This window comes from Protopterus annectens, chromosome 2.part0, assembly GCF_019279795.1.
Source record: "Protopterus annectens isolate FY-2018-M chromosome 2.part0, PAN1.0, whole genome shotgun sequence".
NCBI lineage: Eukaryota > Metazoa > Chordata > Ceratodontiformes > Protopteridae > Protopterus > Protopterus annectens.
Window position 1 is genome coordinate 1747739070 of NC_056728.1, and position 24130 is coordinate 1747763199.

The 24130-nt window shown below is 39.7% G+C and overlaps 1 protein-coding gene across 1 annotated transcript in view; it reads left to right on the plus strand.

Annotated features, from left to right (window-relative positions):
* LOC122793778 (trypsin-3-like) overlaps positions 1 to 23863 on the plus strand; it is a 242734-nt gene extending 218871 nt beyond the window's left edge. The window contains exons 4-5 of the mRNA XM_044061968.1: positions 15273 to 15539; positions 23498 to 23863. Coding sequence (XP_043917903.1) covers positions 15273 to 15539; positions 23498 to 23647 — 417 coding nt within the window. The 3' untranslated portion in view covers positions 23648 to 23863. The remainder of the gene's footprint in view (positions 1 to 15272; positions 15540 to 23497) is intronic.
* Positions 23864 to 24130: the final 267 nt, after the last annotated feature.

A 24130-nucleotide genomic window follows, 5' to 3' on the forward strand; every position in this document is an offset into this window, starting at 1 on the left:
CTTTAAGAGCTTAGTTTAAATAGAGTTAGCATGACAGGTAAGGGATACATTTGCAGTAATTAAAATAACCGGGTCTTTATAGATATATGTTTCATATAGGGTAGCCCCATCAAGTAATATATTGTGTTTGGCACTAGGTAGAACAAAATATATTATTTGACATTTGTTAGACTTACATCTTAAGCCCAGCCTTCGTGCCCAGTTACAAAACTTTCCTAGAAACTTGATAATTGGTAAGAGCCCTTCTCCATTGTTACTTTAAAAAATATTTTGCAGTTGCCCGTGTATTTGGAAATTCAGCAGTCTCTATTTGTACGCCATGTTGAGGAACTCCTGACGTTATTTGTAAGATATCAGAACAGAAGCCCATTACTGAGGCACACTGTATTCTGCCAGTAAGCCAGTTGTTTCCCAGTTGATTAGATAAGGGGTTAAAATGATATGGTCTTAGTATGTCATCAATAGACTTGTGAGAAAGTGAGTTGAAAATGTTCACATCTATAAAAATAATTCCCACGGATGAGCCTTGTTCAGTAGCCAAGGTGACTTGCTTATAAAATTTGATTAAGTTTGTTAAATTCGATCTGACCTGACTAAACCCATGTTGATATAAATAATTCAAACCATTATATTACAAAGAGTTTAACATTAGTTTTACTATGTATTTTTCCTAACATTTACATAAATTTGAAGTGAGGCTGATAGGTCTGTAATTTGAATTTCTCGGTTTATCACCTTTTTTTTTAATACTGGTGAGATAAGAGATTGTTTCCATTAAGGTGGAACAACACCTTCCTGCTACTGGCTAAGGCTCTTGCCACCCCTATAGTGCATTTTTTGGCAGTGTTCCAAAGACCAAATTACCACCATAACAGTTATAAATAAATGCAATCTGAGGGTCATGCTGCTCAGTGCTAGAAGTCTAAATCTCAAGATGCACTCGCTCGAAACACTCCTCAAAATGGAGAATATCGACATTTGTGCAGTAATGGAGACCTGATTTAAAACAGCAGAAAGTACCCCTGCACTACCAGGCTATAACACATTCCACACCTTTCGACCCTGAAACATGAACCATAGCTCCAAAGGTGGTGGTGTCTCCATATTCATAAAGGATATGCACATCTCCAGACTAGTAGCCCAGCATAACGCATCTGAGATACTTAAGGTAAAACTAACATTGGATAAGATGGCGATCCATATCATAGCCTGCTATAGGTCCCCAACCATGTCCCTAGACTCTCACTCTATGTTCCTAATCACCCTGGAATTTATCAAGGTCCAACCCAGCACTCTCATACTAGGAGATTTCAACTACCCCTCCATCAACTGGGAAAAACGACTCAAGCACCAATACACTGGCCCAACGCTTCCTGGAATTCATCAGTTCCAATGACCTGGACCAGCTCATTCTGACCCCCACTAGAGGAAGCAGCATCCTTGACCTGGTTATTACTAACATGTGCGACTGTTGCCCTACACCAGTAGTCAATCCATCCTTGGTCAGACCTGACCCTAAACTAATCACCATGGAACTTCACATCTCACCCACACCTCCTGCAAAGGTAACCACCTTGAAAAACTTCTCCAAAGTGGACTTTGGGCTCCTAAAAACAGAGGTGGATAACTTCACAGCACCCATACCAATGGAAAATAGCTGCAGGAATGCCAAATCATACAGCAATGCACTGTACAAACATGTACATAAATGCATGGAACTAATCATACCCAACAGAACCAAGATGCTCTCCTCCAAAAAAAGGAAGCCAATATGGTGGTCCCCTGCCATTAATAAACTCTTCAATAGAAGGAAGAAACTGCTCCAAAAAAAGTTGAAGTCCCAAGACTGGAAAAACTCCCTTATTAGCCTCAGCAAAAAGTTGAGATCCCTCATCAAATCCTCTAAAGCCAGATATGAAGACAGAATTGCGGCAGACACTAAAAATAATCACAAAGCCTTCTATAGTTATATCAAGAACCTCCATGGCAATACCCAGATTTGTTCTGAGTTACTGCACAATGGCACCTCCTATACTGAGCCAACAGATATCGCCAACATACTGACCAACAGATTCATTGCCAACTTTACCCCCCCCCAAAGGACCAATCACAATACCGGAAGAATGCCAGGCACCCAGCATTACTGCAGCAGTCACAGCCTCACCTCAGGCTTTGTCCCTACCAAATGGCGCACTGCTGCAGTCATCACTCTCCATAAAGGGGGAGCGACTACAGACCCTGAGAATTATTGCCCCATTAGCCTGATGAGTCTGATATGTAAAGCTATGAAGCGCATCATCATGGACCTAATTAACAAAGATATAGGAAATCTCCAAACTCTAGACCCCGCACAGTTTGGCTTTGTGAAAGGGAGATCATACCTGCTTAACCTGGTTGACTTCTTTGAGCCAGTCACCAGGGCTGTAGATGAAAATAAAGCAGTGCATACAGCCTACCTCAATCTGGTCAAGGCCTTTGATACCATTCCTCACTCTGGAATTATTAATCAACTCACCAAACTAGGCATCAATCCCTATATCACTAGGTGGGTTACAAATTGGCTCACAGATAGACCACAAAGTGTGAAAGTAGTAGACTCCGAGTCAGATTGTTGACCAGTCACAGGTAGAGTCCCCCAGGGATATGTCCTGGGTCCTCTCCTGTTTGGCATCTACTTCTCAGAAGTCCAGGCCAACACAAAGGGACTCTGGCTGATTAAGTTTGCAGACGAGTGCAAGCTGGGAGCCATTATTAACTCCCCAAGTGATGCAGATATCATACAAAAAGGCCTCACTGAGACCACTGACTGGTGTCAAAACCATGGCCTTAAGCTTAATGCCAAAAATGTATGTGTCATCATCCCCTTTGGTAAAAACTCATTTCCCACTAATTACCACATTGATGGGAGCCCACTGAACACTGAAGGTGTTATAAGAGATCTGAGGACTCAAGTTGACAGTAACATCTCCTTCAACCACCACATTGGCACTGTGGTCAGAAAGTCTTTCTATGTACCACATCTCATTACCAAAGGGTTTGCATCCAGGAAGGAAGAGGTCATCGTCTCTCTCCCTACTGTTCCCTCATTAGACCAATCATTGAGTATAATGCCCCATTTGGCATGTACCTCAATAGACACCTGCAACACCTGGAGAGGCCACAGAAGTACTTCACAAAGAGGATTCTAGGCATTTAACACATCTGCTACACGGACAGACTCAAAAGATTCCAGCTATTCTCTGTCTCATATCACCTACTTAGAGGCGATCTCTGCTTGACTTACAAAGCCATGTCTGACCCAGCTCTGTTAGAAATGCTACATCTAAAGAAATCCCAATCCGTCCACACCACACACTCCAGAGACCTCAGCCTCATTACCACAATCAACAGAACATGTTGAAGGGACAGGTTCCTCACCCAGAGACTGCCCATGCTCTGGAATAGACTTCCCATGCATGTCAAGCAGAGCAGCTCACTGGCCCTCTTCAAGAGAAATCTTGATGAGTGGATGGGTAACAGAACGTTCGCCCCAGGGATCACTCCAGTGGCTCTACTTGATAGAGACAGTGAGAACTAACATCGGGCGGCACGATGCCAGGGCACTTCTATGGGCTAGGCTTGTAAAGGCTCCAGGGTCATTAGCCTAGTACCTAGTACACACCTATGAACCTATGAACACATTCTTTTAACATTATATTAAATATTTGTTGGAGAATAGGTTTTAGTATCTCCTTTATACTATTAATCAAAGTCGCAGAAATGTGATCTGGCCCCATAGATGTTTTGGCTCTTATTTTATGTAAGAGTTTAGGCATATGACATTGGAGATAAGAGGACACTGAATGTTATGAGTAGGTAGCAATCTGGGTTGAATGTGTGGGCTGTCACAGTCAACAGGAACAGTGTCTGAATAGTAGAGGTTAAATTCATCAGCCTTCTCTTTAGGATTGGTATGTAGATATAACTAAATTTAGTTTCTCTGAAATATAATTAACATGTAAAAATTGTTTCTTGGTCAAGATGCAGGAGGATATTTTAACTTCAAATGTGTGAAAATTTCTCATTTAATTGATTGATGTTATTCTTATTTGTAGGTGATGGTTTGTTTTTGTATTTTTTCGTGAATCCATTTATTTTTCTTATATAATTTACTTAGATTGGTGTCTCTTAAAAATGGTACCTTGCTGTGTTTTTGGTTATGGCAAGAATGAGAAGTCTCCTCAATAAGTGTTGTAGAATACCCTCTAGCATTTAGTAACCACCATTCTTCTGCCTCAATAAATGAGTGAACCAGGGGATGCTATTAATGCAGTCATGTAAACCACTGAAATCTATGCTATGGAAATCATACCTCTTAATAACATGAGACAGTAATCTTTAACAAAAGAAATTTTGAATGACAAGCCATTGTAGTCTGAATTGCCCATAGGGAGGTTAAGTTGTACCTTGGAAATGTTGTGTTCACAGTTATTTAGAACTAAATCAAGAATATTATCTTCCCATGTATGTACATGATTTAATTGAGTCAAATTATGGCAAAAATCAAGGAAATCTTGTTAGCTTCTTAAGTTTCAGATACAGGAGGTCTGACTCATCCCTGGATAATTAAAGTCCCAAATTAGAATCGGGTCCTTTTGTTGTACGAAAGGATGCAGAAAATCAGTGAAACACTGGTGCTTAGTGTTTCCATGGATGACTGCCTGTATGAACAGATAAGGCTGGTTGTTTCCAAGGCTATCTGTCCCTGGATATCAATCACTACAGACTGCAAATATGAATTGATGGGAAATAGTTGAGCCCCAAAGTACTTGAAAACAAGTTCCTCGTAGCCAGGGACTTGACTATGCTGCAGCCTGTGCACTCAGCTGCTCACATTTGAATTTGAATATACATTCAGCCAAGCAGGTGACACATGCTAAAAGCTCGCATCCTACAGAAAAAACTGCAGAATTGCTCCCAGACCAGGTATTTCTGGAAGGGAAACAAGGAGGGGGGGGGGTTAGGCTTAGGAAAGGGTGGGAGATTTTAGGTTTAGGGAGTGATCAGGAGTTTAGGTTTAGGGAGAAGAGGGGAATTTTAGGTTTAGGGAGCAATACAAAAGTATCAGAAGGTTAGGAAGGGGAGGGGGTATTAGGTTTAGGGAGAAATTGGAAGATTAGGGATAGTGAGAGTAAAGGGACTTTAGGTTTAGGGAGCAAGTGGAAGAGTATGGTTAGGGAGGGGAGGGGATTTTAGGTTTGGGGAGCAATCAAAACATTATGGTTAGGAAGGAAAAGGAGATTTCGGGTTTGGGGAGTGAACAGAAGGTATTGAAAGATTAATGTTAGGGAGGAGCAAGGGAAGGGGATTTTAGGTTTAGGGCACAATCAGAAGGTTACAGTTAGACCGGGGAGGGGGTTTTAGATTTAAGAAGTGATCCAGAGTTTAGGCTTAGGGACGAGGTGGGAACTTTTAGGGTTATTGGGGAGCTCTGGGAGAGAGATACTTAGCCTATTGTTACTTCACAGAGATCAAGTTAGTGGGAGTTAGGCCACAATGAACTGGCAGCAGGAAAGTGTATCACAAGATAATGGTACACAAGCACTTGCAGTAGGCCCATTAATGGTAACTTTATATGCTATTTTATCAGATAGTAGTCATACCTCTCAACTTCTTAGTGCAAGAAATCTGGGCAAAACCATAAATAAAAGTGGGAGAAAGGACCAAAAATAGGGGCAATTGTTAAATATTTCTCTTACAAAGTTGGAAAGTTGATAGACTAACAGGTTTTGCATTAGCGTGAATTTTCTGAAAGACATGAAGTCTGAAACTCAAATGTCTGTCATTAACTTCTAACTTCAATCCTTAATGATTTGCCACTAGTTTGCCAGAAAAACACACTTTTATGAAAAAAGTACCAAAAATATGAGGCAAAAATCTGGACATTCTGTGAAAATCTGTACAGTTGAGAGGTATGATTAGCAGTACAGGGAACTCTCAGTTAACAGGAACTCAAGCAACCAGCAAAAAATATCGAAGAAATACTGTACAATTTTCATGCATTGCAGTTTCTGTTTTCCCACCACAGAAACATACCTTACATTTTTAGAGTTTTAGAGTTTTAAAAACGAAGATAGGAATAAATTCCCTCTCTCCCCAACCTGAGAACAAGTCAAACCAAACAAATAGTATAGGGTACATTATTAGTCAGGCCTATTTTTAATAGTAACTCTCAAGGAACTAGAAACTATCAATCCCCATGGGTGCTGATTAACTGACAATTTACTGTACTAGCACTTCTCCTCCATTCTTTGTCTGTCTCAGGCACTCAGTTTTGTTGTATCCAGGAAAAGAAAAAGATTTTTCTGAATTCCAAACCTCAGTAATTATGGCAATTACAACACTCTCATGACCTAGGATATAGAAACGTTCAAGGTGTGTTTGTAAAGTTGTGAGCTTTACATTAAGAAGAATGTAAAGAATTATTAGATTGTTTGTTAACCGCGGTGGTGGTGGTGCTGCGGTAGCGTTGTCACCTCACAGTAAGACGATGTCTTGTTCGATTCTCAGCTAGAGCGTCTTCTGTGTGGAGACATGTGTGAATGGGCGTACCTTCTTATTTTGGTAGTGTACATAATATTAAATGTATTTAAAAGGAAATTTTTATATAAATAAATCATTTAGTGCATAGTGATTGAAATTGTCCATAATAAGGCACATGTCAAAGTTAATAATGTAAAATAAATGAAGTGCAAGTGCACACTGTCAGTCAACAACTAACTAGAGAAAAAATGCAAGAAAAACATAGCACAAGCAGAAAAAAATGGACTAGCCTTAATCTATCAAAATATGGCTTAGCACTGAAAGTATGAAATTAACTGATTTATTTTATTATTTATTATTTTACATTTGTTGACCGGGATAGTCCGACTGGATGCATGTCCATTTTCAGCGGAGGCCCGGGGAGAAAAGCTCCAAGGGAAAGCAGATACAGCATTACATAATACCAGCATTACATATTACAGACTATTTACAGAGATTACATAAATAAGCAAGTTAAACAAGTTCCACAGGTTACAGTTAATCCTGAGCGCAAGTCAGGATTAAATTAAATTACACAGTAAACTGGTTAACAGATTTTTACGCATTCTAGAGAGAGTTAGCCAGGCTTGATACATTGACATAGCCAGTTAAGTGACAAATGCTGTTTGAGTCTAGTGTTAAATTGACCTAAGGTGGAAAGTAAGGTAATATCAGCTGGAAGAGAGTTCCAGGATCTACTTACAGAGTTTGCAAAGAGAGAATCACCGGCTGTGTTATTAATTTTGCTAGTCTGAATTAGTAGTTTGTGAGAGGATTGAAGCGGTCTAGGATTGTTATAGGGGGTGATAATATTTTAAGTGCAGGAGTATTGCCCGGATTATAGAGGATTTTATAGGCCATAATCAATTGGTTATACTGGATTAGGCTGGGTAGTTCAAGCCACACAAGCTGATTTAGATTGATGCAATGATGTGTCCTAAAAGGCAGCCCAGTGGCAAACCTGGCAATGTGGTTGTAGCAAATTGAGAGTTTGTTAAGGACAGTCTTGTTTAAATTTGAGAGTAGAGGGGATGCATACAGAAGGGTTGAAAGAAGGTGAGAGCGAGCTATGGCAATTTTAGCTAGAGGGGTTAGGAAGGCTTTTATTCTGTAAAGTGACCCTAGTTTTTTATTGATAGTTTTGATAGTTTGGTTAACATGTAGGTCAAATTTTAGATTATTGTCTATGATGACACCTAATAGTTTTGTAGAGGGGTCAGGGGAGATTATTGTGCCATCATTTGATTTTATGGTAAAGGTGAAAGTGGTAGACCTACGTGTTGGTGAAAATAACAGCATTTTAGTTTTTTTTGGGATTTAGGATCAGACGATGTTCAGAAAGCCAGTTTTCTATTGTATCAAAGGTGGTCTGCGTAGCTGACCATAACTCTACTGGAGATGCAGCTGAGCAAGTCATCAGCATATTGGATACAGCTGACTTTTGGGATGACAGTATAAAGGTCGTTAATAAAGATGGAGAACAGCAAGGGCCCTAGTATAGAGCCTTGTAGTACTCCATGGGTGTTAGGTAGAAGGTTAGAGAGTTTGTTCTGCCAGAGGACAGCCTGCTGTCGACCATTCAGGTAGGATTGAAACCATTGAAGGGCTCCATTATCTAGACAGAATGTTTGCAGGGTGTGGATTAAAAGTTGGTGATCAACCATATTGAATGCCTTGGAAAGATCCAAGAAGAGGGCTAAGGATATATAATTATTGTTGCGATTATGGTTTATGGTGTTGGTAAAGGCTAGGAGGGCTGAAGTAGTGCTGTGATGAGGACGGAAGCCATGCTGAGTGTCTGCCATAAGGTCATTCTGGATTAGGTGGTGCATCAGCTGTCTATGAATACATTTTTCCATAATCTTTGCAAGTGGAGAGAGTATAGCTATTGGCCTATAATTGGAGAATTCAGTAGAGCTGCCTCCTTTGTGAAGTGGATTACATAGGATATTTTCCAGATGGTGGGAATTTTAGCTTCTACTATGGTTCGATTAATTAGTATTGAGATGGGGTAAGCAATAGCATCAGCTGATTTTTGTAGGTACTCGGCAGGGAGTTGATCAGCAGAAAGTGTAGTGGGTTTTAATTTTTTGATCTAGGTACGGATAAGTGAAGTGGCGACTGGTTGGAAGCTGAACGCGAGAAGGTTTCTAGGGGTGCTACTTTCAGGACCAGGGGAGCTAGGAGGTAGTTGGCTAGCTAGGGCTTGAATTGTCTCAGTAAAGAATTGGTTAAAACTATCAGAAACATCTTCAGGGGTTTTATCAATAGTAGCAGCAGGGATTGGGGTTGAAGTTTGTCCAGGATGTAGTAGATTATTTAAACCTGCCCAAAACTTCTAAGGGTTATTTTGAGTTACTGTCTGTAAATTACAGTAGTATTGTTTTTTGTCTTGTAAAATTGATTTTTTGGTTTCGTTCCTGGATTGCCTGTATTTAATGTGATCTTGAGGGTCTTTAGAAGAATGCCATAAAGCCCATGCTTTGTTTCTAAGGGTAATTTTGAGTTTCGACTCTTTAGAAAGCCATGGCACAGTTTTTGCCTTGGTTCTCTTTGAATGAACAGGGTGCATGCAAATTAAGGATCTCAAGGAATTTGTTGTTAAAGTATGCTACTGCTTCCTCTAAGGGGAGGTGTTTTACAATAGACCAATTACATGAGTTTAGTTCTTGTTGGAATTTGGCAGGGTCAAAGTTTTTATTGTTTCTAACCTTTCTGAGTAAGGGTTGTTGGGAATTAATGGTTTTGTGCTTAATTACATATGTGAGAAGGTGATCGCTTAGGCCATCAAGGAGGGTACCAGAGGTGTACAGTTGGGGGTGACTATTTATGAATACCCAGTCAAGTATACTTTCTTTTTGGTTGGGTTTACCTATCCTGGTAGGGGTGGATATAATTTGTGTAAATGCATGCAGGTTAATATGGGTGGTTGGGGATTCTGAGGAACAGGTGCCCCAGTCTATGTTAAAGTCTCCAAGTAGTAGGGTTTCTTGGGTGTAGTGACATGATAGCCAGTGCAAGATATCTTCAGCTGTAGATATATTGTTACCAGGGGGAATGTACATACAGATGATATAAATGCATTTATTTTTATTAAGTTGCAATTTGGTGGCAAGAATCTCTGAGTTATTAATCTGAGGTGGTTGTATTACATCTATGGTGATATTCAACTCAGATTTATAGAGTACAGCTACCCCACCCCCCCTTCCTGGAAGCACGATCCAGCCTGTGTATGTTTTACCCAGGTGGTAAAACTTCATTGTCTTTAGTGTTAGGTTTTAACCAGGTTTCAGATAAACAGAGAATCTCAGGGGAGTGGACATCCAGAAGTGCATGCAATTTATGTACCTTGTTATTAATGCTTCTAATATTGAGATGACAGACCTGATTTCTTCTAACTATTGTGCTTAAGTACAATTAAGTAATGTAAACACACTGTAACTATCTAGAAGTAGTAAGGTGATCCCTGCAGTTTAGATTTGTAGTGTTTATAACATGACAAAATCACAATTTATGAAAAGGTTATTCAGATTACTGGCCAAAAGCTTAACAATATATGCTTTAGTACTGACAAGGTATGTTTACAGATCAGCAGTGCTATAATTATAATACTTTCCCCAGATAAGAGAAAATCACAAACAAAAACACACAAAAAAATAGATGGAGCAGCTATAACTAAGTTAATCAAATGCAAGAAACTGTGGTGTATAAACTTTCTAGGGTTGTTATATTACCTTATTATAGAATAAGTCATTAGGCTGTCCCCTGATACTAAGCTCCTCACTGGCATGATGACACATCTGCTCTATGAACAAAATGCTTTTGAAACAGACTAGAGTGCCCTGATTGGCCATCAGTGAAGAAAAACACTGGACCCTAGGAAGCAAAAAAATATATGCGTGCCCCACGTCTTTAAAAAGATGGACGAGGGCACATAAACAAACAAAAAAAAAACATGTTTTCTAGTAGATAGCATACTGCACAGATCACCAAACACAGATTTTAGTTGTTGATGTGTTCTGTTATGAAGTGATGCTAAATGAACAAAATAGAGGGCCCTGAATGGCCACACAGGCCATTAGACAAACACCACTAGAATATTGGAAGCAAAAAAGAAAAGTGTGAATGAATGAATGATGTGGCAAAAGTAACACTTCTGATAGCTTAGCTATCAAATTTGGATAAATTAAAAATGGTATCAGAAAAATAGCAATTTTAGTCATGCATTATTTTTATTTATTTTTTATTTTACATTTGTTGACCGGGAGAGTCCGACTGGATACATGTCCATTTTCAGTGGAGGCCCGGGGAGAAAAGCTCCACAGATTAAGAACAAACAATTATGAGATTTCTACATAGCAAGCAAGTATTCATAGGAAAACACATGATTTAACAAGATTCCATAGTTTTAAAATTACAAACTACAAAACTTATTGGTAGTCGCAAGATTTAATAAAATTCCATAGTTTAAAGTTAGAGTAATGTAGTACTTAGAATGTATTGGTTTCCAGTAATAACATTGATTGAGACAAATGTAAGTAAAAGGGGGTTGGGAATGGATGTTAGGATTAGTTTTGTGAGATGTGGTTGGGTTTAAAGTTGGAATGTGTATAATTGCTGACTGTTGGTGTGGGTGTTTGCAGGTGAGGCACTATAAGGAGGAGTCACAATTTTTCTTGAAGGGATAGAAGTGAAAAGGAGCACGAGAGTGGGTCAGAGGGCGTGTATGATATGGGTCAACCTGGTGGGTAGCAAGGGCATAGCCATGCAAGTTTTAGGTGTTCTTTTAGTAGCTTTTTGAATGTAACCATTGAGTTGGCTGAGATAATAGCAGAAGGTGAGTTCCAAATTTTACCGACGTAGTTAGGGAAGAGGGAGTCACCTGCTGCATTATTGCTTTTGGTCACCTTGATTAGTCTTTTATCACTAGAGCGAAGTTGTCTGGTATTAGTTTGTAGTTTAAGTAGATTACATAGTGCTGGGTTGTTTTCAGAAAGTAGTAGGAGTTTCTGGGCGAACGAAAGATGATGAAATGAGAGGAGATCTGGGAATTCAAGCCAGTTAAGTTGATTTAGTGAATGACAGTGGTGGGCACGGTAGGGGGCACCAGTAGCAAATTTGGCAGTTTGATTGTAGCGGATGTTAAGCTTGGCCATTTCAGTTTTGGGTAGGTTGGTGAAGATGAGGGCGGCATAGAATAGTGTGGAGAGGAGTGAGTTTGAGCTATGGTTATTCTAGCAGGTTGGGTTAAAAATTGTTTGTTTTTATAAAGACTGCCCATTTTTTGTGAATGTTTTTAATAGTTTGATTTATATGAAGATCAAACTTGAGGTTGTTGTCAATAGTCACTCCTAGAAGTTTAGTATGAGTGTCTGGAGAGATGATAGTCCCATCTCTGGACACAATATTGAATGTGTTGGGCACTGAGATGAATTTATTTGGTTTAAATAGCAACAGTTTGGTCTTTTTGGGATTAAGTAATAGGTTTTTGTTAAGAAACCAGGTTTCTGTAATTTGTAAGGCTTTTTTGGGTAATGGAGAGGAGTTTGTGTGGGTTGTTTGCTGAACAGACTAATGTTGAGACATCAGCATATTGTACAATGGTTGCATCCTGGCACATGCTGAGGAGATCATTAATGAAGATGGAGAATAGAAGGGGTCCCAGAATGGACCCTTGTGGGACTCCTGTGGTAATAGTCAGCAGTGAGGATAGGTTGTTGTCCCATCGAACTGCCTGTTGTCTACCATGTAGATAGTTTTGGAACCAGGCTAGTGCGTGATCACTAAGGCCAAGATTAGTAAGGGAGTGAAGTAGTTTAGGATGGTTGACCATATCGAAGGCTTTTGACAGGTCCAAGAATATGACAGATGTTAGTTTACCTAAATGCCTGCTTTGGTTGATGAAGTTTGTAAAGGAAATAAGGGCTGTGGTTGTACTGTGGGCAGGGTGGAATCCATGCTGGGTAGGAGAGAGAAGTTGGTTATTAAGTAGGTATGGCATAAGTTGGTAATGTATAAATTTTCAAGAATTTTTGCTAGTGGGGACAGGATGGCAATAGAGCGATAGTTGGTGAGGTCAGTGGATGTTCCACCTTTATGTAAAGGGATGATGTAGGAGGTTTTCCAGATAGGTGGGATGGTACTTTCTGATATAGATCTGTTAAGTAGAATAGAGATTGGGCAGGCAAGTTCATTAGCAGCCAACTGGAGATATTCTGCTGGGATGCCATCCGCTGCTAAGGTAGTAGGCTTAAGTTTGGATAGTAAATGTTTGACATAATTGGTGGGGATGGGTTGGAATTGGAAGGTAGTTTGGGGACTGACTGCAGGTTTGGGGATATTGGTAGTAGCAGTAGTGGGTTGTTGTTGAACTAGTTTAGAGATGGTTTCTATGAAGTATTTGTTGAATGAATCAGGTATGTCAGTGGTTTCGCCTGTGGAGGTTGGTGATGGGGTGGAGGGTTTGCTGGGATGAAGTAGTTTGTTTATTCCTGCCCAGAATTTTTGGGGGTTGTTTTGGTGCCTGTTTTGCAGATGTAGGAAATAATTCTTTTTATCCTGGAGAATAGTTTTTTTGGTTTCATTTCTAAGTTTTTGGAATTGTTCTCTAGTTGCTCTAGTTTTTGTGGCTCTCCAGTGATGCCAAGCTCTATTCCTTGAGAAAAGCAATTATTACTTAGATGAGAACAATTTGGAGGTTTTCAGTTTTATTTTGGTATTTAGAATGACAGTCTACCATTTATATGATTTTCAAAAGTTTCACCAACTGGTTACCTGACAGAAAATGTGTGTATGCATTATTTGCCATCCCAGGATGATAAATGAAGCAAAGGCAGTAAAGGACTGTCTGGCAGAGGAAATGGCTGATGTTTACACTGACCCTCATTTGCCAATTAGAGTGAAGGCTAAACAGAAATTTTGTTCACTTGTTTAAATGACCTTATATGACTATTAAACTTAAATTATTACAAATCAGACATGTATTTCAGTATATTGTAGAGTGGGGATAATGTGAAAATTAATACATTCTTTGAAAAGTATATGCTAGATGTGGTTTTATAACATACAGGTACAATGGTATCATCTTCTACAGTTCCATATAGCCATTGCACTGCTAGAATGGTACTTTTTTAAGCAGGTTCTGTCCGGCAGTTGACACAGAGATTAAGAATGCAAGCTGTAGTTCCTGTGGTATGGGGTTTGATTTCCTCAGCCCTCATTTGCCCCCTGTGTGACTTTGAGCATGTCACTTAACCAGACATTGCTCCTGGGTTGCCCCTGAAAAGGGACTATGTGTCCAGTGTGCCTGCCTGCTTAATATTTAGGATTAGCCAGCACTGCATCAGCAGCCTTTGTGATCCACATCAGAATCTTCCTGATGTGAGAAAGTCCTACAAGTGGGAGGCCTCTTAGCTCCCCTGCAGAGGGTTTTGGGTATCTATCCACCACACATCCCAGAGTGAGACAGGATCAAGTGAGGAACCATCGTACTTTGGCTTACAGTGGGCTTTTCTGCATAATCCCTGTCTTCCACTGATATGCAGTGCATATATCACAAAAAGGGGCACTCAATGTTGCTGTGAGGGAAATGGCCCCATCTATATGGCAATATATGTCTAGAGTACCTACCTCTTTACACAGTAGAGCTAGGATACTGGCTGTATTAGTATTGCCACCTGTACCACTGCCACATCCTTGTGCCCCGAGCACATTCCCACACCCTCACCCCTGGAAGGGACAAGGATGAAAAGCCTTTTCATTTATCTCCTTCATGCCAGCTTTAACAGGTGCCTGAGTAGCTGATCAAACTTGTATCGCCTGGGTTAAAGTTAGTCTTTTATTCCTCTATACCACAGAACTAGGAAAATATAGTAGTTTATGGCATAATTGATCACAGATCTACCGTGGAAATATTTGATTGTTTACATGGTAAATGAGTAATTGTTTCTAATGTTTTATTGGATTGTTGTTTTAAAAGTTCTTTCTGTGCCTGTTCTGTTTTTAAGTGTACCCTTCAAAAAAATTCTGAGTCAATATGCTTGAGTGGTCAATAAAGCACTTTAACTGACCTTATTGTACTTATTTATTTATTTTATTCAGTCATACATGTTGTTGTATTACAGCATTACAGATGAAAGCCCTGCCAGCATACCTTCAGGCCAGGCCTTTAGAGATATTAAGTTCTCTTCTTCGTGGTGGTGCTGCGGTAGCCTCATAGCAAGACGTTGCCCCGTTCGATTCTCAGCTAGAGTGTCTTCTGTGTGGAGGCATACGTGAATGGGGCGTGCCTTCGTTGAAGGTTGTGCGTCAGGGCTGGTAACCCGGTACGTAAAAATCCACTACCAATCATTAGCAGACCGGAGTTCCGCTGTGGTGACCCCTAACCGGGAAAAGCCGAAAGATACAAACTTCTTGGTACTCCAAAATCATTGTCTGTTCATCCATTACTACCTGATGATGTAGCACTGGGTCGTCAAGTATCCTCAGGTTATCAGTGGATCTTAGATATAATGATGGTCCAGAAATATAGTCAAATATGAAAATCTAAAAAGACACGAAAGTCATAAAGATGTGCTGCTTATTCTTTGTGAACAGAAAGTACAATAATAAAAACAAAAGAGTCAAAGATCCAAAAATGAATACAATACTAATTATGTAGCCATTACATCAAGAGAAATAAATAATTTCATGTTTTTGACTTTTCCATGCAGCTCAATCGACCTGCTCAGTTAAACAGATTTGTCTCCATCGTAGCATTACCCACGCAAGGAGCAATTGTTTCTACAGGACGACTTTGCCGAGTTTCTGGCTGGGGAGTCACCAGTGTAATTGGGGGAAGTGTGTCAGATAAACTGCGAGATGTTCAGGTACCTGTTGTAGACATGGCCTCATGTAACAGTTCTAACTCCTACCATGGGTATCTCACCTCAAGTATGATGTGTGCTGGCTACAGTTACGGTGCTAAAGATGCCTGCCAGGTATGTTTACATAGATATGTGTTTTAGGAGGAAACATCAAGGTTTCACAGAGATCAAACGTACATAGCCCAGCAAACGTTTCATTCACCATAGTGATGAAGTGGAATTTGTGTGCATGTTTAGACATGACTGGTAAAATCTCATAGGTCTTGATTTCTGTAAATTGTGTATCTGATAACAATTCTGTGAATAAGGCTATCACCTACATGTCACAATGAGTGCAATAGTCATATCTTAGAACAGCATGGTTGGTACAAACAAAAGAGAATAGTTCATATACTTAACACCTTTACTGCAGAATTCTTATTTTTTTCAAAAGTTGCTCTTCCGCTGCTGATTAGTTTTTGGCCTATTTTTGCTCATGACTTAGAAAGGAATACATTTCTGAAACATTTTGATATTTGCAGATAATATTTGGTTATAAATGTGATTAAACTGAGCTTCAGTTTCTAGAAGTACTTGCACTACTGCATCTTGAATTTTTAAATTTTCTTTTCTGATGTCAAATTGCCATAACATTTAAAATTCTTGTAAATATCAGTTTCACAAATATGTGTGAGTTTTACGTTTGATGCAATAACAACACAATAGTTTTTGGTAGTACTTGTGTGTTTCATCCAAAACAAAAGTGATAGGCACATCTTTGTTGTACAACAAATGTTTTAGAACTTTGTCAGTTGCAAATGGCCATTTTAGCCTAATGTTGGTCCCTACATAATCAGGCACACAGCTCTGAAGCCACTTGGCATTTGCCAATGAAATCATCAAGAAAGGATTGTGGCTTAGAGCATATTATACTTCTGATAGCTCAAGGACATGAGATAAATCCCTCACTGTGACCCAGACAATCCAGTATCAAGTAGCTACCCAGGTGCTGGTAGGAGCCAGGGGTGTGGTAAATAAGCATCATTGGCTCTTCTATCTTAGTGGGAGGGAGGCAGATTGACCTACTGCCGCACTGTCTTCTAGCAAAGGCATAGGCCATATGTAACAGCAGGATAGATCATGACATGAGCATGGGCACACCAAGCAGTACACAGCATTTTAGCAGGAAGTTACAATGTGCACATATGTGTGTGCTCAGATCTCAGGTTGGTATTGAGAACCCCTCTCACCTCAGTGGTGTTCACATTAGGTCCATGAGGTAGGAACTTAATTAGAAAATTTCTCTCTCTCACCAGTGCACAGACAAACTAAGATGCTGTGACTGATACATGGTGGGAGGTTGGCATAATATGGTGGTAGACTGGCCTAATGGCTTTGGTGTTTACCTTACAGACACGAGGTACAGGATTTGATTCTCACATAGGGTAATTGGCTAGACTTAAAATGGCCTGCAAGGGCAGTTAGCCTATTACTAATCTGTAAGCCTATATTTACTTAGACTAGAGATAATTAGAGCCAGTCCTTGAATGCTGATATCCCCTGTCCACCAGGACAATAATAAGCCTGCCATATGTGGATAGCAGAATGCAGAGGAGATGAGGAATAGACCTAGATGTCTGAAGAGTTCAATGTAGGTCAATAATAACCTTGTTCATAAACTACTGATATGAGAAGATAGTCCTCCTGGATGAAGATTGACACTAAAAACTACTCAACTTCTACCAGCCACTTTAACATTGGTGGTTGCAAGACAAAACATGATATTCATTGGGTGCTTGTGCCTGGCAATACTGCATATGTGCTACTGCCCACAGCCATCCCCCATTGTATCCACATGGATATCACTTGCAGTTACTGTTTTGGTCCCCATATATGGTACTGTAACCTGCAGGTATGCATGCAATATCCTATGACCGCTGCATTCCTCACATAGATGTAAACAGCTGTGCCATGTGGGTCTCTGGTGGTCTTGCATGTGACATGTTTGGGTTTCTGGTTCCATAATACTTACAAGCCTTGACATGTGTATGTACTCTGGAATCTCTACCATGTATGCCATGTCTGAGGTGGAATATCCATATATGCATATGTGTTGGTTACACAAATTACTACACAATGAACGTCCTTCTCCTTAACAGGTACCACATGAATTTCAGGGTTAAAACTTCTACAGTAGCAGTCCAGTTATCCTTCCTCTTCATAATGTTCCATGTTCACAACACTGTTATAACAATTCCAAGAAATGTTGCTAATGTGCTTGAAAGTAATCTTATACAAGATGGTGAGGACTTTATATCACGCTAACATAAGCCATATAATGTGACTGAAAGAGTAATGGGACCACATGGTGTCTGTGCACTTTCCTATCTATACCTAGTAGCTTGAGACATATCATACCTTTGCTCATTCACCAGGTCAGGGAATTCAGATAGTGCTATACCACAGCACAATGCTACATTATTTGCCACGTGATTTGGTAATTTGCATTCATGTGCACATATTATTAGTTCAAGTAAATCTATTGAGTAGCCATAGCCACATTCTTTAATATTATAACCAAAAGGCTCCTGCATAGTGTGCCAGGGACAGCAGGATGGTCCTGTTCTTTTTGCACAGACATTTCAAAGAGCACCTGCTGGGACACTATGATGACCACTTTAAAAAGTTAATATCAGAACCTGGCAGAGGTGCTGCCTGATGCCATGGGCATCACCTGGATGGAAGAACAATGCAGGCATCAATATGATGACCTAAGGTGGCACCACACTGACCTACTTCACTAATTGGAGGCATTGGTTTGGAAGATACAATGAGAGATGTAGTGTGCATATATTATGTCACATTTATCTCCCACTGTGTTAGATGTTATCCACTTATGTTTAGCAGCACATCATTTGTTTTACAGCTGTGAAGGAACACATTTAAATATGGTTGGCTGCCTCAGAATTAGGAGTGCCACTCCATGCAGCAGGATATGAATGCACTGTATAGCCTTCCAGTCTACTGTCATATGTATGGCTTAGGATTTTCTTCCCAATGTGTTTTGTCATACACACATCTAATTGAGACAGAGGAGATACAGTGGCCACATTCACCTCAGTCTCCGCCAGCTGCTGTGGCTTCTTTTAGATCACCAGTACCCTCCATGTCCGCCTCTCACAGGGTGGGGGAGGGGCAAAGGCACTTGCGATGGAGGCACAATGGGGATGTCCATGGTGCCTTCTGTATTGATTTCTCAGGAGGGGTTGTAGACTGCTCTTTTGAAGGTGAACAGAAGGCATACCCTGTGATAACACTGTGACAAGTGTGGAGACTAGTGGCCACTGAGATATGCCAGCAGCTAGAAATCCGCAGTGACAATCTGGACTGCATTCTGGAGAGACATGGTAAGTTGCTGAACCAGTAGATCCCAGCCATCATGCATCCAGAGGAGCAACTGGCCCATCACATTGGCCACCCAGTTGTATGATGCCTATGTATATTGCCCTCTGGACAAGTCTCACAGCCAACCATGCCAACAACCCCCGATGTCCTGTTCAGTGTTATCCCATCCTTCTGCATCATTTCTCATGCCTTGTTTGCTGCCCATCCCTCCCCATCACCATTTGTCTACCCTTTGTCTATATGTGTCCATCCTCTATCAATTCAACCTTTTGATATACACCACCCTTGTCTGTCTGTGACTGTGTTCTTTGTTTGACTGGCTGCACCTATTACCTGTCCTTCTTCTTCTAACCCCCCAAAGCCATCCTATATTACCTTTTCTATCTACTCTTCTCTTTCATAGCATCTATCCAGCCTAAACAAATATACCATTCCTTCCTCCAACATCCACTTGTTTCATATTGTTTATCCTTATGTCTTCCTTCTGCTAGCTGTACTTCCCTTTCCTACCCTCTTTTCTACCATTTTCTTTCCCATTTTTATGATGAACAAGTTGAGCACTTGGGTATAAATGCACATATGCTGCTAATGCTGATGGTGGGTTCCATGATATGCTGTGCTATGTTGCCCTACCAATGGCTGTGTGCCACATACAGATGCTGGCTGCTGAGATGTTGCATGGAACCAAGAATCCTTTCTTTGAGTATGGAGGAATGACCTTGTTATGACATCATGTAATCACCTATGTGTTAGCAATAATCCAAAACTGTATACTAGGATGTAATATTTTTATAATTCCTAAAAGACACCACTGGGAGATTCCTTCCAGTTTGGATCTGAATTATTAGCTATTTCATGTAGTATGTACTTGCCACTAATGTGAGGCTGTCCTCTTAGCTTCCTGCTGATTGAGAATGGGCAGGTTAGTTCCCTTACAGCAGAAGAATGGAGTTCCATGCCTAAGTTTCCATGACTCAAAATGCCTTGGATGTGCATGTGGAGTAATTAAGGAGGTAGCAGGTTTTCCACTAGTGCAAACAAAACAATAAAGAAGCACAGACAGTATTCCTAGTATTTATCATTTTTGTAGTTACAGTCTCTTCCTGTTATTATTTCAGGTTTGAGTATCATAGACTGATTTATTTTTGTCTCATACAACAGAAAAACAGTCATTTGTGCACAGGTGAATACTTCTCAAATGTAGAACTTAAAGTCATCATTCATTTCCAGTACAGATCTGAGTTTCACAGTTTTACTTACCAGAAGTTCAAGAGTCTAACAAACAGATAGTCCCTTCCAACCAGGCAGGAAACAAAACCCAGTAAATGACCAAAGGAAAGTTTTCCAAAATGTCTTCCTTCATTAATTCCTTGTTTCCTGCTTCTTTCCAGCTGGCAACAGTCAGTTTCAAGCACCATCCTCAGACAGTCCATAACATGAACTTAAGAAGTTGTTCTCGCAGATTAATATAAGACCTGAAAAGAAACATTATTCCCTCCAAAGAACTTTTTTTCGCTCATCTAGACTTTATATTTATTTATTTATTTATTTCCATTTGTTTACCGGGAAGGTCTGACCCGGTCTTATCTCACCCATTTTCATTGGAAGCCCGGGGCGAAAAACTCCACAGATATGACACTGACACACAACAGAAATTCATATTAGCTGGTTACAGAAATTTAGCAGCTTTCAGGTTACAATAATAGCAGAACTGCTTCACACAGTATGATATATACAAAACAAAAGTAGCAACTTGAAATATACATTGACAGATGCATTCAATTGCAATAAGCAATTGTAAACAATTTGATACAAAAGTTAATATTGGAGCAGGATTTTAGCTTTGAGTTAATATAGTAATGCAAGAGACAGCATAAAGCAGGAGTGTAGTAAACAGGCCAACAGATATAGAGTTGGGAAATACATAGAGAACAGAGGGAGGAAAGAAAATAGAGGTATTAGGGAAGGTAAAGGCACAGGTGGTTGGTAATACTATGTGGATGTAATCCCAAGGTTGATTAATCAAGTCTAGAGCAGGAGGAGAGCCAAGTATGTCTGAGGTGTTCCCCTAGTAGCTGTTTCAATTTAGATGTGCAGTCCATATTGAGAATGTGTTGTGGTATACTGTTCCAGAGCTTGGCAATTTTATGTGAGTATAGGGGAGTCACCATATGTGTTGTTAGACCTACTGACATTCAAGAGTATTTTATTTGTTGACCTTAGAGATCTGCTACTAGAGTAGGGTTGGACGAGTTTGCTAATTGATGGGCAGTTTTCAGGGTATAGGAGGGTGAAGTATGTTAGTACCAACTGGTTGTAGGTTAGGAGCCTTTGTGAGGAATGCACTTACTACTTAAAGGAGTGTTTGTGGTATTCTGCCTGGTTTGCATTTTTGTCCATGTTGGATAGTCTTTTTTTTCTTGCTGATATATATTTTCAGATTGAACTTAATAGAAGGTCAGTTATCCACTCAGTTTTAAGATAAATTTGTTGACACATCATGTTTTGCTAGTGTGATACTACCCTTGAATTCTGCTTGTACCACATACAGCACAAACGTGGTATAAAACACTTATTAGAATGAATGGAGATTAACTGTACTGGACACACATGTAAGGGACTCACAATAAACTTATACAACAGTTGTTTTATGATATATTCTAAAGTTAATGTTTTCCCACAATCTTCTATGACTTCATTAATTAAAGTTTGATAATTAGAAGCTGAACAAATTGTCTTATCACAAAAAGTAAGATTCTGAGTTCAGTAATTTCTGAAACTACAGCAAAAACGTGAAAGAACATTTTGCTGAAGAAGTGTCACATATTGTGGGATACTCATATAAACTTATAGAATAAATTAATTGAGTAACCCCCAAATGAAGCAGAAAGTTTATGGAATGAATGGGGGGACCCTCATAAATGAAACTTAATATTTTCAGTCATGCGATATTTGGCTGGATTTGCTGGGTTGCTTTTATAAAAATGTAAATGCTTGGGATATAATTGCACTGAGTTTTATTAGTATTTTGCATTCATCAGGTATAACAGTTCTCCATCACTCAATCACTCCATCACTTCAGTATTGGGTTGTCATGTATGTTGTCATGCAGATACACTTACCACCCCACCTTTGTTTGTGTCATGTTGTCATTAATGTCATTACAGCAGCAGGTGTGGAAAATAGCATAACTATGGCAACATTCATGAACCTGTCCTGCTGTAGAAAAAAACTTTTATGCTTTGGTTAAAGTTTTGCCCTTCCTGTCTGCAGCCCTTGGCCTCTGGTTATTTTGGGGTTTCAATGTTACCATTAATGTTAGCACAGCCTCTCCTTTTTCTACCATTTTTTCATGCATCAACATACTTTCATATGTGGGCAACGTTATAAAACATTTGCAAAAGGCTGTATGGCATTCCTTTGTGAAGGCAGCAGCCTCACCAACCACACCAGGAATTAGGTAGAACAATGAATACATTCCCAGTGTTAGACTGGACGTCCTGAAAAGCATCCCTTCAGATCTACAATAAGGGGCTAAACTTGGACATTTTCTCAAAAGCTGGTGGTATGGACAGGAGAATATAGATGTTTGTTTGTGCATTGTGGACTGTGAATGCTGAAGTATCCCTATAGCATCTTACTGAGGGCCAGCTAGGGATAAAATCTGAACAAGACGCTATAGAACCCCCCCAACACATGCGCATAAACACGGATGGACACACACACACACACACACACACACACACACACACACACACACACATACACACACACACACACACACACACACACACACACACACACACACACACACGTGTGCACTCCCCCCCCACACACACACACACACACACACACACACACACACACACACACACACACACACACACACACACACACACAAACACACACACACACACACACACACACACACACACACACATGGGTCTATATTATCTGGTTGAAACGGCATAACAGCGAATGCCATTTTGACGACAAATAAACAGCTAACTACAAAATCAGCAAAACCTCAGGTCAGCGATATTTTTCCTAGGGAAAAAAAAATTGCTTGGCCATCGCCGTGGCATTGCCCTTTACCCCACTGTAGTGCGATCTTGGAGTTGGTATATTTAGTTAGGGGGTGTGGGGGCACAGACCCCCACTTTGAAATGTTTTAACTGATGTGTTGTGTCTTGTTGGTCTACCGATTTTTTTCCCTAGGAAAAAAAATCGGTGACCTGGGCTTTCGTTGTTTATTTGTCATCAAAATGGCATTTGCTGTTATGCCATTTTGATAAGATAATATAGGCCCACAAACACAAACACACACACACACACACACACTCGCATGCACAAAGTGCATGCTTTTCTTCTAGCAAGTTGCATTGCGTATCTGATTTGTCATATGCCTAATTAACCACAAGAAGAGCAAATGGGACTTTACTTTAATCTAGCTGAATGTCTTATCCATACAACAGGAGTGTCTCATCCCTATTCCATGTCTGGAATGCTAATACAATAGAAAAATCTTTTGATCACTTAGCATCAGATGCTGACTTACATCCTTCTGTATCAGTAATACACGTTAGACTTCCTTACTTTTTTTTTATAAAAGTGAAATGTATAACCTCATTGCTATGCATTCTTTCTAAATACTTCTGTATAAAACCTCTTTGTTTCCTATTTTACAGGGTGACTCTGGAGGCCCACTGATCTGTGAAGGTCGCCTATATGGTGTTGTCTCCTGGGGGAACAGCTGTGGTGATCCTAGGTATCCAGGTGTTTACACTTCTGTGGCTGTATTCAGGAACTGGATTGACAATATAATGTCTTCACAATAAGATGAATGTTGTCTGCACTGATACTCATTACTGAAAACTTTTTGTATAGTATACAATGTTAATAAATAATTCAAATTACTTTTATAAATATGGCAGTGTTGTTACTGTGCATATAGCAGCATTTGCAAGGATTAAAATAACATTGTGTTCATTACTGGATTGTCAAGTTGTAAAAAATATTAAAAAAAAAGAATTAAATCTAATTTAAAAAAAACACTGTCAGTACATCAGAAATTCACTAAAATGTTGTTGATGTTGTTGTTAAATCTATATGTTTCCTTGGGCTTCCTCACTTTGGATCAAGAGACAGTATTTTGATCTGCTTGGCATTGTACAGAAAACTCTGAACATCCATATCAGCAACTCTGCACAATACAGAAAATCAGTAAATCAAAAAAATACATAAATGAATACATAAAATAAAAACTAACTTTATAAGCTGCACAGTGCAGTGTGAGTAGCACTAAACATGCAGTTAAAAGT